General features: G+C 39.5%; 1 protein-coding gene across 2 annotated transcripts in view; it reads right to left on the bottom strand.

The window, feature by feature from the left end:
• The window catches only part of CEP85L (centrosomal protein 85 like), a 439,304-nt gene that overhangs the window by 303,926 nt on the left and 119,620 nt on the right, over window positions 1-15,758 (bottom strand). For both annotated transcript variants that reach the window (XM_053710792.1, XM_053710791.1), the window contains exon 2: window positions 2,032-2,193. In XM_053710792.1, the coding sequence (XP_053566767.1) occupies window positions 2,032-2,193 (162 nt within the window). The remainder of the gene's footprint in view (window positions 1-2,031; window positions 2,194-15,758) is intronic.

The following is a 15,758-nucleotide window of genomic DNA, read 5'->3' as shown; positions in this document are numbered from 1 at the left end:
TAGCACATTAAAGAGAGAAATTTGCATTTCCTCTAAACGATGCAAACAGGAAACAAAAACTAAAAAATGTAACCTTTTCATTTCTCAGAAAATGCACAGAAAAAAAAGTTACAAATTGTTAATTGAACAAAAACATTATAAAATACAGATACAGGACAACATATGCCCACATATGGGCTAGAGAATTTCCTCACCAAGAAACCTGGATTTGGCCCAACATTCAGTGGACAAGTTGTCCATTTCATTCAGTTTACAAAGTAAATTATCGATTTACACACATATAGACACATACATACGCACATACCTAGCTTTATTGCTCTTCACAGATAGTGGGAGTTTTTCACAAATTGAAGGCTTGTGGCAACCCTGCGTAAAGTAAGTCTATCTGCACCATTTTTCCAACATTTATACCCACACACACGATTACGACTCACTGAAGGCTCAGAAGATGGTTAGCATTTCTTAAACAATAAAGTATTTTTTTAATTAACGCGTTTCATTTTTTTTAGACAATGCTATTGCACACTTAAAGGGACACTGAACCCAATTTTGTTCTTTTGTGATTCAGATAGAGCATGCAATTTTAAGCAACTTTCTAATTTACTCCTATTATCAAATTTTTTTATATTCTCTTGGTATCTTTATTTGAACTGCAAGAATTAAAGTTTAGATGCCGGCCCATTTTTGGTGAACAACTTGGGTTGTCCTTGCTGATTGGTGGATTTATTCATCCCCCAATAAAAAAATGCTGTCCAGAGTTCTGATCCCAAAAAAAAGCTGAGATGTCTTATTTTTCAATTAAAGATAGCAAGAGAACGAAGAAAATTTGATAATAGGAGTAAATTAGAACGTTGCTTAGAATTGCATGCTCTATCTGAATCACGAAAGAAAAAAATTTGTGTTCAGTGTCCCTTTAATAGACTACACACACATTAAATACATAAGCGGTTATGCACTGCACAAGATCTGCATACAAAATAAATGTTTTAAAAGCATTTAAAGCTATCAATTTGTTTGCAAAATGTTCAAGGATTGGAATAAAATAACTTTAGATCTCCATGTCTTGGAAGTCCTTGCAGAGATGCAGATGTTCCAACAACGTAAAATATACAAAATGTGCATTATTTTATAGTACAGGAACATACCCTTTGATAAATCTCTTCAGAATGATGTGGTCAATTAGTGAACAGATATAAATGAACTCCCACACTGATTATACAATCACTAGTATAAAGAAAGTAGTAGGATTATTCAGTGTCTACTACCAGTTCTCTTTTTTTTTCTTAAATGAGGAATAATTAAACATTTTGGGGGAATTCAAATTAATGTTATGTCCCCTTAAAACAAATGAACAATACGGTAGAAGTTATAAAGAGTCTATGTAGGTTGTATGTTGCTTAAAGGGATACTAAACCCACATTTTTTTTTTCTTTCATTTCTTTAATTTACCCCCGTTATCAATTTTTCTTCGTTCTCTTGGTATCTTTATTTGAAAAGGCTGGAATGTAAGCTTAGGAGCCATCCCATTTTGGTTCAGCACCCTGGGTAGCGCTTGCTGATTGGTGGCTATATTAAGCCACCAATCAACAAGCGCTACCCAGGTGCTGAACCAAAAAGGGGCTGGCTCCTAAGCTTACATTCCTGCTTTTTAAATAAAGATAGCAAAAGAACAAAGAAAAATTGATAATAGGAGTAAACTGGAAAGTTGCTTAAAATTGCCTGCTTTATCTGAATCATGAAATCAATTTTTTTTTGGGTTAAGTATCCCTTTAAGGTTCATGTATATGCAGTGCTCCACTGCTTACTCCACCCCTTATCTTCTTAATATTTGTTTCTTAGTCTAAAAGAAAAATAGACCCAAGAACTCAAATGGATTCATTGCGAAGCCAGTTTTAAAGCTTATCATAAACTTAATGAAGTTTGCGTTTAGGAGAAAAAATAAAAGCTATGTATACTACTGGTGCACAAGCACAAACAATATAAAATACAGTTAAAACGTTCCATGTAAGGAAGAGATTTCAGCACACTCACTTTCCACGCTGTCAGAGCAAGACGTTCCTATCCCTGTGTCTCCGCTGTCAGACGTGAAACTGAGTCGCCGTGCGTGGCTACTTCTGCCACCAGATGGAGTCACTGAGGATTGCCAAATGGAATCAGAGGAAGAGAGCCATCCCGAGGAGGGGAAATCAGAGCCTGGGGACACACACAAGGGAAACAAGATCAGGAGGGGCGATCAGCTAAGCAGGTATAAGGATTACAGGAAAGAATCCTGCAAGGAGTGGACGAGACAATGTATACAGTCAAAATGAGAAAAGAACAATGAAAAACATAATACAGATTCATATTGATACAGCAGTTAATCACAAGAGTAATAGCATCTTGCTAGTGTCACAGATTATTCACTATGATATGATAGTGATTTTCCACTAGAGTATTACAGTGCACAGCAAATCAGCAACAGAGGTGACAAGCTAAACAATATGAGAGATAGTTGCACAATATGGACAGAAAAAGTCTTAAAGAACCAGTAAATACAGTAGATTTGCATAATCAACAAATGCATGATAAAAAGATAATGCAAAAGCACTTAGTCTGAACTTCAAATGTCTATTTCCACTTCTCCTGTATCATGTGACAGTTATCAGCCAATCACAAATGCATATACATATATTCTGTGAATTCTTACACATGCTCAGGAGCTGGTGACTGAGCATATTTTGTTCATGGAAGTAAACTAGAAAGTTGTTTAACATTGCATGCTCTGAGTCATGAAAGTTTAATTTCGACTTGTCTCCCTTTAAACTTGCATGATTCAGATAGAGCATGATATTTTTGGACATTATTAAACTCACTTTTTTTATTGACTTTGTTCTCTTGTTGTTCTTTGTTGAAATACTATGTACATATTCAACACTTTTGAGAGCTAGCCTGTGATTGGTGGCAACACACATTTGTCTTTTGTCATTGGCTCACCAGATGTGTTAAGTTATCCCCCAGTGTGTTTAAACTCTGCAAAGGGATTAAACTGTTACATGCAAGCAATAGTGCAATAACAAAATCTTCTAATATATTAGAGCTTTTTTTTTGCACTTATATATCCCTTTAGGTATAATAAAAGGGACACATGCAATTTGTACATGAACACTATATATCAGCAAACATGCACTGCATTGCAGAAGGTCTGGATACAAAAGGTTTTCAAAGCATTTAAAACTGTTATTCTGTTACTAAAATTTGCATTGTTTTGCAGTCCAGAGACATGCCACAAAGTATTTTGCGCATGCTTATGACATAAATGAGCTGCTGCAAAAGTCAGTCACAGTGTAGTATGTTGCAGGGTCATGATTCTGAACATAAAAAAGGATACACTCCTGCCTCTCTGGAACAGTTATAGAACACAATATTAAAATTAAAGGTAAAGTGAGCAAAATAAATGTGTTTTTTTTACTACACACAAATATATATACAATTTTAAAAGAAATTACATTCTGAGTTTAAATGGTCACTGTACCCAAATTTGTTCTTTTGTAAATTAAGATAGAACATGCAATTTTAAGCAACTTTCTCATTTACTCCTATTATCAAATTTTAGATGCCGACCCATTTTTAATGAACAACCTGGGTTGTTCTTGCTGATTGGTGGATAAATTCACCCACCAATAAACAAGTGCTGTCCAAGGTCCAAACCAAAAATTGTCTGGCTCCTTAGCTTAGATGCCTTCTTTTTCAAATAAAGATATCAAGAGAATAAAGAAAAATTGATAATAGGAGTAAATAGAAAGTTGCTTAAAATTGCATGCTCTATCTTAATCACAAAAGAAATAATTGGGTTCAGTGTCCCTTTAATGTCTTCTTAGCCGCTTTAAGGCTTTCAGGTTGATTTTAAAGGGGCAGTTAAAGTTAATTAAGTTTGCAGCATTTAAATAATTGCTATAAATAATGCACAATTGATTTTCACATTACAGGGAGTGCAGAATTATTAGGCAAGTTGTATTTTTGAGGATTAATTTTATTATTGAACAACCACCATGTTCTCAATGAACCCAAAAAACTCATTAATATCAAAGCTGAATAGTTTTGGAAGTAGTTTTTAGTTTGTTTTTAGTTATAGCTATTTTAGGAGGATATCTGTGTGTGCAGGTGACTATTACTGTGCATAATTATTAGGCAACTTAACAAAAAACAAATATATACCCATTTCAATTATTTATTTTTACCAGTGAAACCAATATAACATCTCAACATTCACAAATATACATTTCTGACATTCAAAAACAAAACAAAAACAAATCAGTGACCAATATAGCCACCTTTCTTTGCAAGGACACTCAAAAGCCTGCCATCCATGGATTCTGTCAGTGTTTTGATCTGTTCACCATCAACATTGCGTGCAGCAGCAACCACAGCCTCTCAGACACTGTTCAGAGAGGTGTACTGTTTTCCCTCCTTGTAAATCTCACATTTGATGATGGACCACAGGTTCTCAATGGGGTTCAGATCAGGTGAACAAGGAGGCCATGTCATTAGATTTTCTTCTTTTATACCCTTTCTTGCCAGCCACGCTGTGGAGTACTTGGACGCGTGTGATGGAGCATTGTCCTGCATGAAAATCATGTTTTTCTTGAAGGATGCAGACTTCTTCCTGTACCACTGCTTGAAGAAGGTATCTTCCAGAAACTGGCAGTAGGACTGGGAGTTGAGCTTGACTCCATCCTCAACCCGAAAAGGCCCCACAAGCTCATCTTTGATGATACCAGCCCAAACCAGTACTCCACCCGCACCTTGCTGGCGTCTGAGTCGGACTGGAGCTCTCTGCCCTTTACCAATCCAGCCACGGGCCCATCCATCTGGCCCATCAAGACTCACTCTCATTTCAGCAGTCCATAAAACCTTAGAAAAATCAGTCTTGAGATATTTCTTGGCCCAGTCTTGACGTTTCAGCTTGTGTGTCTTGTTCAGTGGTGGTCGTCTTTCAGCCTTTCTTACCTTGGCCATGTCTCTGAGTATTGCACACCTTGTGCTTTTCGGCACTCCAGTGATATTGCAGCTCTGAAATATGGCCAAACTGGTGGCAAGTGGCATCTTGGCAGCTGCACGCTTGACTTTTCTCAGTTCATGGGCAGTTATTTTGCGCCTTGGTTTTTCCACACGCTTCTTGCGACCCTGTTGACTATTTTGAATGAAACGCTTGATTGTTCGATGATCACGCTTCAGAAGCTTTGCAATTTTAAGAGTGCTGCATCCCTCTGCAAGATATCTCACTATTTTTTACTTTTCTGAGCCTGTCAAGTCCTTCTTTTGACCCATTTTGCCAAAGGAAAGGAAGTTGCCTAATAATTATGCACACCTGATATAGGGTGTTGATGTCATTAGACCACACCCCTTCTCATTACAGAGATGCACATCACCTAATATGCTTAATTGGTAGTAGGCTTTCGAGCCTATACAGCTTGGAGTAAGACAACATGCATAAAGAGGATGATGTGGTCAAAATACTAATTTGCCTAATAATTCTGCACTCCCTGTATTACTGAAATGCCTTTTTTTTTTTGCAACAAGCTTTATTAATAAACTATTAGTTGTACAATACAATGAAAAAGAATACACAAGCAGAATTGTCTAGATCAATTACTCATATAACCAGTAGTGTCAGAAGAAACTGTAAGGAAAACCTGAAACAAGCTGAGAATCAGCACCCGGCTACACTAGAAACTCCAAATGAAAGTTGGTGCAATGTCCAATGAACACAATCACATATGTCACAAAGTTATAAAAGGTGAGGAATGGGGAGTGCGCTAGGGGAGAGAAAGAAGAAGGGGAGAAAAAAAGGAAAAAGTAGCTCTGACACCAGTTCCTAGCGAATCAGAGCAACAAATAAAAACTATATATTGTGCTTGCGCAGAGACCCACTACCACCATCTCAAACAGCTCTATTCTGTCAAAGCATAGAGACCTGAGCCAACCACTTAGATTTGGTAGACGCTTCCTGGGCTTTCCAGTGTTTAGGTATAGAAAATGTGAATTTTTATTTAAAAAAATACCTTCAAAATTGCTCTACATCTGCTGGCTATGGCCTTCCCCCTAATGCTGACTGTCCCTTTAAAAGTCATATTTTCATAGTTTTCCTTTACATGTACAAAAGAAGATCTGGTGTGTGATGTGCGAGACAGAGGTGTTAAAAGGTAATTGGTACACCACAGACATCACAGCTCCTGCATGGGTAGTATTTTATTAGCGCTGCAGTTTCCAGATCACATACAACTCTAAATATTCAGCCTGTGAAGTTTGTGAGCATAATCCAACAATAGTTATACTGTACTGCACTTGTCCCAAATACAGACCTGCAAAAGTGTTTAGTGTTCAGAACATGCTTGTGCAAAATACATTTATATCTACTGGTCAGTGCCAGGAGACAACTATATATTATTACAATGCTTTGCTCTCAGATATGTGTCCCTCTCCACTAAAGGGACAGTGTACACTAGATTATTCTTTGCATACATGTTTTGTAAATTATCCATTTATAAAGCGCCCATCTGGTAGTGTTTTTGTAACAATGTATAGTTTTGCTTATTTTTTTAATAACATTGTGCTGATTTACAGACTCCTAACCCACAGTGTCAGATGTATACACACGTTTACAGACTTCTGCTGGCTCCTCTTTATGTTATCTGTCTTTTCATATGAAGGGAAAGAGGGGAGTGTCTGCTCTTATTGTTTTCCCAGCCCCTCTCAGCAGGTGTCCCAGTCAACCTCATCAACAGTGATAAACTGGGAGATTCTAAGTTTTATTTATTTTTTCTCAAGTTCTTTTTTTTTTTTTTTTTTTTTTTTTGTAAGAAATCTGCAAAATGATACATGACACCAGACCCGGCCTAGGGGTTACACAGCACAGCCGGGAGTGTTTGAGAGCAAAGTCATTTTTCAACAGATTACAAAAACTATATAAACATGATATTCAGTAATAGTAACAGAGTAAATTTCCTAACAGAACGAGTTGGGGGAAGGAGGGTGGGGGAGCAGAAACAAATGACCCAAATGGGCCAACCCTGGACTTACATAAAGCTATCATAGGTGGGGGAAGATATGGTCGGTATACAACCTGAAAAGGTTATCCCTGATAACCGTAAGTCTGAAGGGGTAAGAGTCAGGGGAGCCCATGCTTTAATGCAGATGTATTCTAGGTTTGGTGGGGGCGGGGGGTAGTCATAGGAGGATGTCAATGAAACGGTTATCCAAAAGGGGGAGCTAGTAGAGAAGAAGTTACGGTTCCTTGACTGATCGAGATAATCACTATCCATCCAGATCATTTTAGATCAGGGAGAGAATTAGTCATTTAGGGTGTTACGGGCTTTAGGGGTCATAAGAGTCTCCCAGGGTTCCCAGATCTGGGCATGAGTGCCCATTTGTCTATTGGCCAGATACACACCACTCTCCATAGACTTGAGATATTCAACTGTCTCCAGTACACTTTTCCATCTCGGAGGTTGTTGTTTTTTCTCTCCAATTTCTAGCTATTAGGAGCTTGGCGGATAGGAGGATGCAGATCAGGAGACACTTACTATGAGGGGCTCAAGTTCTTTTTATTAATTCTAAGTAAGTTTTTAAAAGATTTTATACTGGATTTTTAGATCAGCATCTGTGCATATTCTTCTTTAACCCTTTGAGTGCTAAGCACTTTCCCACCTGGGTGCTAAGATTTTTTAATGTTTTTTTTATTTTTTGAACATTTTTTTTTAAACTTTTTTCTTATTTTTTTCAGACCCCCGAGACTTACACTGTTGGAAAGGTTAGGTGATTACCTTTCCAATGGTGGGTCTTGGAGGTCTGTAGCTGTTTAGATGCCTGAGATACAGGCTTCTAAGCAGCATGACCCCTGCTCCTATACTTAACATTGTTAAGTATAAATAAAGTTGCGCGGTGATGCCATCACGTTATTGCGCGTGATGTCACCACACAAAACGGGAAGCCCCGGCGATGCCTGTCACTCTACAGGCACGATCGCCAGGGTAGGAGCAGGTTGGAGAGTGCAAGTGACAGCTCTGAGCCGTCATTAGCACCAGACTGGGAAACTCTGTGACAGCTCAGAGCCGTCTTTAGCACTCAAAGGGTTAAAGTAGTGTCTATTACATGCATTTATATATTTCAATTGGCGCATACTGTCCCTTTAACAGAGCTTCTTAGCCATTGAGAATTAGTAGAAACTAGACACAAAATACCCTTTAATTGAAATACCTTTAACTTAAAAGGACAGTGAAGACCTTGTAATTACAAGACATTTGTGTTGTGTTGCTATAGAACAATGGTTTTCAGAGTGACAGGCCTCCCCAGGGGGCGCTAGAGAATATAAGGGGAGCCACGGAAGCAGTGACACTTTACACTATTCTATGGAAACCACAAGCAGCAGTTGACTATGGCAAAACACCGAACAGGTTTTAACAGCCAACAATGACACTTGCCATGTTGTGGTGGATAAAGGCAAAGCGCAGATGTATGTGTAAGGACACGGAGGTCTAAATTGCTCAGAAACGGTTACTCCTGTTACTGATCAAGGCAACAAACACAATGCAAATTGAAGCACTAATTTGGTTGAGCAGAATTAGCTCTTGAGAGCTGGGTGTGAACCTTGGATCAGATGTAAATTCCCAAAAATAATCTAAAAATAAATATTACAATTTCTTTAAAGAGAAAAAATAAAGTAACATTTATTGGGGGAGGGCACTGTCTTGTAAATTTAATAGAGGGGAGACCCGCAGCCTAAGACTTTGAAAACCCCTGTAACGGAATTAAAAGATCAGCCAAGTCTTAACATTTTTTTTAAACAAATGAACACCCTTTTTAATGCAATTTGTTTTAAATAGCCAAACTCCACCAACCATTTGCCTTATTTCAAGGAGCCAATCTAGGCTTCAGTCTGCAGACAACAAAGCTAAACTGTATGCATTGTTTTGCAGTTATTACATGATAAACCTAATTAGGGACCAATATGTAGCAGAGTTGGCCTTGAGAAGTTATGAGAGTGGGTACATTTGAAGTCTAATTCCTGCTTTTTCAAAATAGCACATTTGTAATACAATGTCCCTTTAACAACTCTAAAATGGCTTCTGTAACCTAAAAGACAGACAGGTACCTCTGATAGAAAGCAGTCAGGTACTGTGTCTACATAAGACCTCTTCAATGTCAGGGGCCTGGTTTGGACAGATCATTGGAGACCAGAAGAAACTTCATACGAGAAAATGAAGGCCTCTAGTGTCTACCCTGAAGTATGTAGGTATTAGAAAGCAAAAAGTCTACTAATGTACAGCACAGCTTCAGAATCTGCTGCTTCTGCAAAGGCAGAAAATAATTATGGCTGGTGCAAGGTGGGATAAAGAGGAACAGAACCAACTGAACACTTTTGAATATTAAACTCCTCCCACTGGGTGAAAAGTGTCTTTACCTGTCATGAATATGTTTTCAAATGCTGAAAATCTCACTTTTTTATCAGAAGTAAAAGTGCTGAAACACAAACATTAAACTTAAAGGGACACTAAACCCACAATTTTTATTTTGTGATTCAGACAGAGCATGCAATTTTAAGCAACTTTCTAATTTACTCCTATTATAAAATTTTCTTCATTCACTTGGAATCTTTATTTGAAATGCAAGTTTAGATGCTGGCCCATTATTGGTGAACAACCTGGGTTGTTCTTGCTGATTGGTGGATAAATTCACCCTCCAATAAACAAGTGCTGTCCAGGGTCCTAAACCAAAAAAATAGCTTAGATGCCTTTTTTAAATAAAGATAGCAAGAGAATGAAGAAAAATTGATAATAGGAGTTACTAAAAATTGCATGCTCTATCTGAATCACAAAATACAAAAATATGTGGGTTCAGTGTCCCTTTAAAGGAACATGAAACACAAAATCTTTCTTTTGTGATTCAGACAGAGAATACAATTTTTTTTTTTTAAAGTTTCCAGTTTACTTCTATTATCAAATTTGCTATGGTATTCTTTTTTTTAAGAGATACCTAGGTAGTTATTGTGCACGTCTGCAGCACTACATGGAAATCTGTAATCTAGAAATGGGAGCCGTTTATATACTCCTGTACTGCCTCATGCTATTAAAGGGACACTGAACCCAAAGTTTCTTTCACGATTCAGATAGAGCATGCAATTTTAAGCAACTTTCTAATTTACTCCTATTATCAATTTTTCTTCATTCTCTTGCTATCTTTATTTAAAAAAGGAGGCATCTAAGCTAAGGAGCCAGCTAATTTTTGGTTCAGACCCTGGACAGCACTAGTTTATTGGTGGGTGAATTTATCCACCAATCAGCAAGAACAACCCAGGTTGTTCACCAAAAATTGGCAGGCATCTAATCTTACATTCCTGCTTTTCAAATAAATATACCAAGAGAATGAAGAAAATTTGATAATAGGAGTAAATTAGAAAGTTGCTTAAAATTGCATGCTCTATCTGAATGATGAAAGAAAAATTGTGGGTTCAGTGTCCCTTTAAGAAGGCAAATGCATCAATTATACAGAAGTAACATGCTTAGCATTTCATACAAACATTCCTGACCGTCTCCTCATAATCTGCACCTCTTTTCAAACATTCACTAAATGTAATGCAAAAAATATTAATCCTGTTAGTTTCTTCAAACTATTAACAAATAACTAGAACATGCCACTCATCAAGATTTTCAACTTACATGTTATGCAGTTGCAAGAACAGTAGGTGGCAGCAGTGTTTCCTGTTATTTACTGTTCCAGAAATGTGCACACTATCTAGATATTTCTTCAACAAAAAATACCATGAGAATAAAGTAAATTTGATAAAAGAAATAAATTGAAAACTTTTTTTAAAAAATTGTATGCGCCGTCTGAATCACATAACAATAATTTTGGGTTTCATACCCTTTTAAAGATATTTGTTACAAATTATAGTCTAGAAACCTACAGCGTAAATATTTTACTTCCCAATATTGTCTAAAAGGTACAAAGTCTTTTTCCATGAGGTATTACAACGGATATTTACTACTGAAGTATGGTGTCTTCCATGCCCCTGTTAAATCAGACATGTTTATTCTGGTTCATTCAGACACAGGGTTTAGTTGATCAATGTAGATTACAATATAAAAACACAATTTATGCTTACCTGATAAATTTATTTCTCTAGAGGTGTATCCAGTCCACGGATCATCCATTACTTATGGGATATTCTCATTCCCAACAGGAAGTTGCAAGAGGACCCACAGCAAAGCTGTTATATAGCTCCTCCCCTTCCTACCATATCCAGTCATTCGACCGAAAACAAGCAGAGAAAGGAGAAACCATAGGGTGCAGTGGTGACTGTAGTTTAAATTTAAAATAACCTGCCTTAAAATGACAGGGCGGGCCGTGGACTGGATACACCACTAGAGAAATAAATTTATCAGGTAAGCATAAATTGTGTTTTCTCTAGTAAGGTGTATCCAGTCCACGGATCATCCATTACTTATGGGATACCAATACCAAAGCTAAAGTACACGGTTGAAGGCAGGAACTTAAACGGAAGGTACCACTGCCTGTAAAACCTTTCTCCCAAAAATAGCCTCCGAAGAAGCAAAAGTATCAAACTTGTAAAATTTTGAAAAAGTATGAAGCGAAGACCAAGTCGCCGCATTGCAAATCTGTTCAACAGAGGCCTCATTTTTAAAGGCCCAGGTGGAAGCCACAGCTCTAGTAGAATGAGCTGTAATCCTTTCAGGGGGCTGCTGCCCAGCAGTCTCATAGGCTAAGCGTATTATGCTTCTTAGCCAAAAAGAAAGAGAGGTTGCCGAAGCCTTTTGACCTCTCCTCTGACCAGAGTAAACAACAAACAAGGCAGATGTTTGTAGAAAATCCCTAGTAGCTTGTAAGTAAAACTTTAAAGCACGAACCACGTCCAAATTGTGTAATAGACGTTCCTTCTTCGAAGAAGGATTGGGACACAAGGATGGAACAACAATCTCTTGATTGATATTCTTGTTAGATACCACCTTAGGTAAAAACCCAGGTTTGGTACGCAGGACTACCTTATCAGAATGAAAAATTAGATAAGGAGAATCACATTGTAAGGCAGATAACTCGGAGACTCTACGAGCCGAGGAAATAGCTACCAAAAAAAGGACTTTCCAAGATAAAAGTTTTATATCAATGGAATGAAGAGGTTCAAACGGGACTCCTTGAAGAACCTTAAGAACCAAATTTAAGCTCCATGGTGGAGCAACAGGTTTAAACACAGGCTTGATTCTGACTAAAGCCTGACAAAATGCCTGAACGTCTGGAACATCTGCCAGACGCTTGTGCAAAAGAATAGACAGAGCAGAAATCTGTCCCTTTAAGGAACTAGCTGACAAACCTTTTTCCAAGCATTCTTGGAGAAAGGATAATATCCTAGGAATCCTGACCTTACTCCATGAGTAGCCCTTGGATTCACACCAATAAAGATATTTACGCCATATTTTAGGATAAATTTTCCTTGTGACAGGCTTTCGTGCCTGTATTAAGGTATCAATGACTGACTCGGAGAAGCCACGCTTTGATAAAATCAAGCGTTCAATCTCCATGCAGTCAATCTCAGAGAAATTAGATTTGGATGGAGGAAAGGACCCTGAAGTAGAAGGTCCCGTCTCAGAGGCAGAGTCCATGGTGGAAAGGATGACATGTCCACTAGGTCTGCATACCAGGTCCTGCGTGGCCATGCAGGAGCTATTAAAATCACAGATGCTCTCTCCTGCTTGATCTTGGCAATCAGTTGAGGGAGCAGAGGAAACGGTGGAAACACATAAGCCAGGTTGAAAGACCAGGGCGCTGCTAGAGCATCTATCAGCGTCGCCCTAGGGTCCCTGGACCTGGATCCGTAACAAGGAAGCTTGGCATTCTGTCGAGATGCCATGAGATCCAGTTCTGGTTTGCCCCAGCGATGAATCACTTGTGCAAACACCTCCGGATGGAGTTCCCACTCCCCCGGATGAAAAGTCTGTCGACTTAGAAAATCCGCCTCCCAGTTCTCTACACCTGGGATATGGATAGCTGATAGATGGCAGGAGTGAAACCCCGCCCAGCGAATTATCTTTGAGACTTCTAACATTGCTTGGGAACTTCTTGTTCCCCCTTGATGGTTGATGTAAGCCACAGTTGTGATGTTGTCCGACTGAAATCTGATGTACCTCAGAGTTGCTAACCGAGGCCAAGCCTGAAGAGCATTGAATATCGCTCTTAGTTCCAGAATATTTATTGGAAGGAGAGACTCCTCCTGAGTCCACAATCCCTGAGCCTTCAGGGAGTTCCAGACTGCACCTCAACCTAGAAGGCTGGCATCTGTTGTTACAATCATCCAATCTGGCCTGCGAAAGGTCATACCTTTGGACAGATGGACCCAAGACAACCACCAGAGGAGAGAATCCCTGGTCTCTTGGTCCAGTTTCAGTTGAGGGGACAAATCTGTGTAATCCCCGTTCCACTGACTGAGCATGCATAGTTGCAGCGGTCTGAGATGTAAGCGTGCAAACGGCACTATGTCCATCGCCGCTACCATTAAGCCGATTACTTCCATACACTGAACCACTGAAGGGCGCGGAATGGAATGAAGAACCCGGCAGGAATTTAGAAGCTTTGATAACCTGGACTCCGTCAGGTAAATTTTCATTTCTACAGAATCTATCAGAGTCCCTAGAATGGAAACTCTCGTGAGTGGGGATAGAGAACTCTTTTCCTCGTTCACTTTCCACCCATGCGACCTCAGAAATGCCAGTACTACGTCCGTATGAGACTTGGCAATTTGGAAATTTGACGCCTGTATCAGGATGTCGTCTAAATAAGGTGCTACGGTTATGCCCCGCGGCCTTAGGACCGCTAGAAGCGACCCTAGAGCCTTTGTAAAAATTCTTGGGGCTGTAGCTAACCCAAAGGGAAGAGCTACAAACTGGTAATGCCTGTCTAGAAAGGCAAACCTGAGAAACCGATGATGATCTTTGTGTATCGGAATGTGAAGGTAAGCATCCTTTAGATCCACTGTAGTCATATATTGACCCTCCTGGATCATAGGCAGGATGGTACGGATAGTTTCCATCTTGAATGATGGAACCCTGAGGAATTTGTTTAAGATCTTTAGATCCAAAATTGGTCTGAATGTTCCCTCTTTTTTGAGAACCACAAACAGATTTGAGTAAAAACCCTGTCCTTGTTCCTCGTTTGGAACTGGATGGATCACTCCCATAACTAGGAGGTCTCGTACACAGTGTAAGAATGCCTCTCTCTTTATCTGGTTTGCAGATAATTGTGAAAGGTGATATCTCCCTTTTGGGGGAGAAGCTTTGAAATCCAGAAGATATCCCTGGTATATAATTTCCAACGCCCAGGGATCCTGAACATCTCTTGCCCACGCCTGGGCGAAGAGTGAAAGTCTGCCCCCCACTAGATCCGTTACCGGATAGGGGGCCGTTCCTTCATGCTGTCTTGGAGGCAGCAGCAGGTTTTTTAGCCTGCTTACCTTTGTTCCAGGTCTGGTTTGGCTTTTTGGATTGAGCAACAGTTCCCTCATGTCTTGCATTAGAGGAGGTTGATGCCGCACCTGCCTTGAAGTTTCGAAAGGCACGAAAATTAGACTGTTTGGCCCTGGATTTAGACCTGTCCTGATGAAGGGCATGACCTTTTCCTCCAGTGATATCAGCAATGATCTCCTTCAAACCAGGCCCGAATAAGGTCTGCCCCTTGAAGGGAATGTTAAGCAGCTTAGATTTGGAAGTCACGTCAGCTGACCATGATTTAAGCCATAGTGCTCTGCGCGCCTGTATAGCAAAACCAGAATTCTTAGCCATTAGTTTAGTCAAATGAACAATGGCATCAGAAACAAAAGAATTGGCTAGCTTAAGTGCCCTAAGTTTGCCAAGTATGTCATCCAATGGAGTCGCTACCTGTAAGGCCTCTTCCAGAGACTCAAACCAGAACGCCGCAGCAGAAATGACAGGGGCAATGCATGCAAGGGGCTGTAGGATAAAACCTTGTTGACTAAATATTTTCTTAAGGTAACCCTCTAATTTTTTGTCCATTGGATCTGAAAAAGCACAACTGTCCTCGACAGGGATAGTAGTCCGCTTTGCTAAAGTAGAAACTGCTCCCTCCACCTTAGGGACTGTCTGCCATAAGTCCCGTGTGGTGGCGTCTATAGGAAACATCTTTCAAAAAATAGGAGGTGGAGAAAACGGCACACCTGGCCTATCCCATTCCTTAGTAATAATTTCTGTAAACCTTTTAGGTATTGGAAAAACATCAGTACACACCGGCACTGCAAAGTATTTATCCAGTCTACACAATTTCTCTGGCACTGCAATTGTGTCACAGTCATTCAGTGCAGCTAAAACCTCCTTTAGTAACACGCGGAGGTGTTCAAGCTTAAATTTAAATGTAGAGACATCAGAATCAGGTACTCTACCTGAGTCAGAAACATCACCCACAGACTGAAGTTCTCCTTCTTCAGCTTCAGCATATTGTGAGGCAGTATCAGACATGGATCTTAAAGCGTCAGTATGCTCTGCATTTCGTCTAACTCCAGAGCTATCTCGCTTACCTTTAAATTCAGGTAGTCTGGCTAATACCGCTGACAGGGTATTATCCATGACTGCTGCCATGTCTTGTAAAGTAAACGCTATAGGTGCCCTTGATGTACTTGGCGCCATTTGAGCGTGAGTCCCTTGAGCGGGAGTCAAAGGATCTGACACGTGGGGAAAGTTAGTCGGCATAACTTCCCCCTC

The sequence above is a fragment of the Bombina bombina genome, chromosome 4 (genome assembly GCF_027579735.1).
Source record: "Bombina bombina isolate aBomBom1 chromosome 4, aBomBom1.pri, whole genome shotgun sequence".
NCBI lineage: Eukaryota > Metazoa > Chordata > Amphibia > Anura > Bombinatoridae > Bombina > Bombina bombina.
This window is presented reverse-complemented; position numbering and strand designations above follow the sequence as displayed.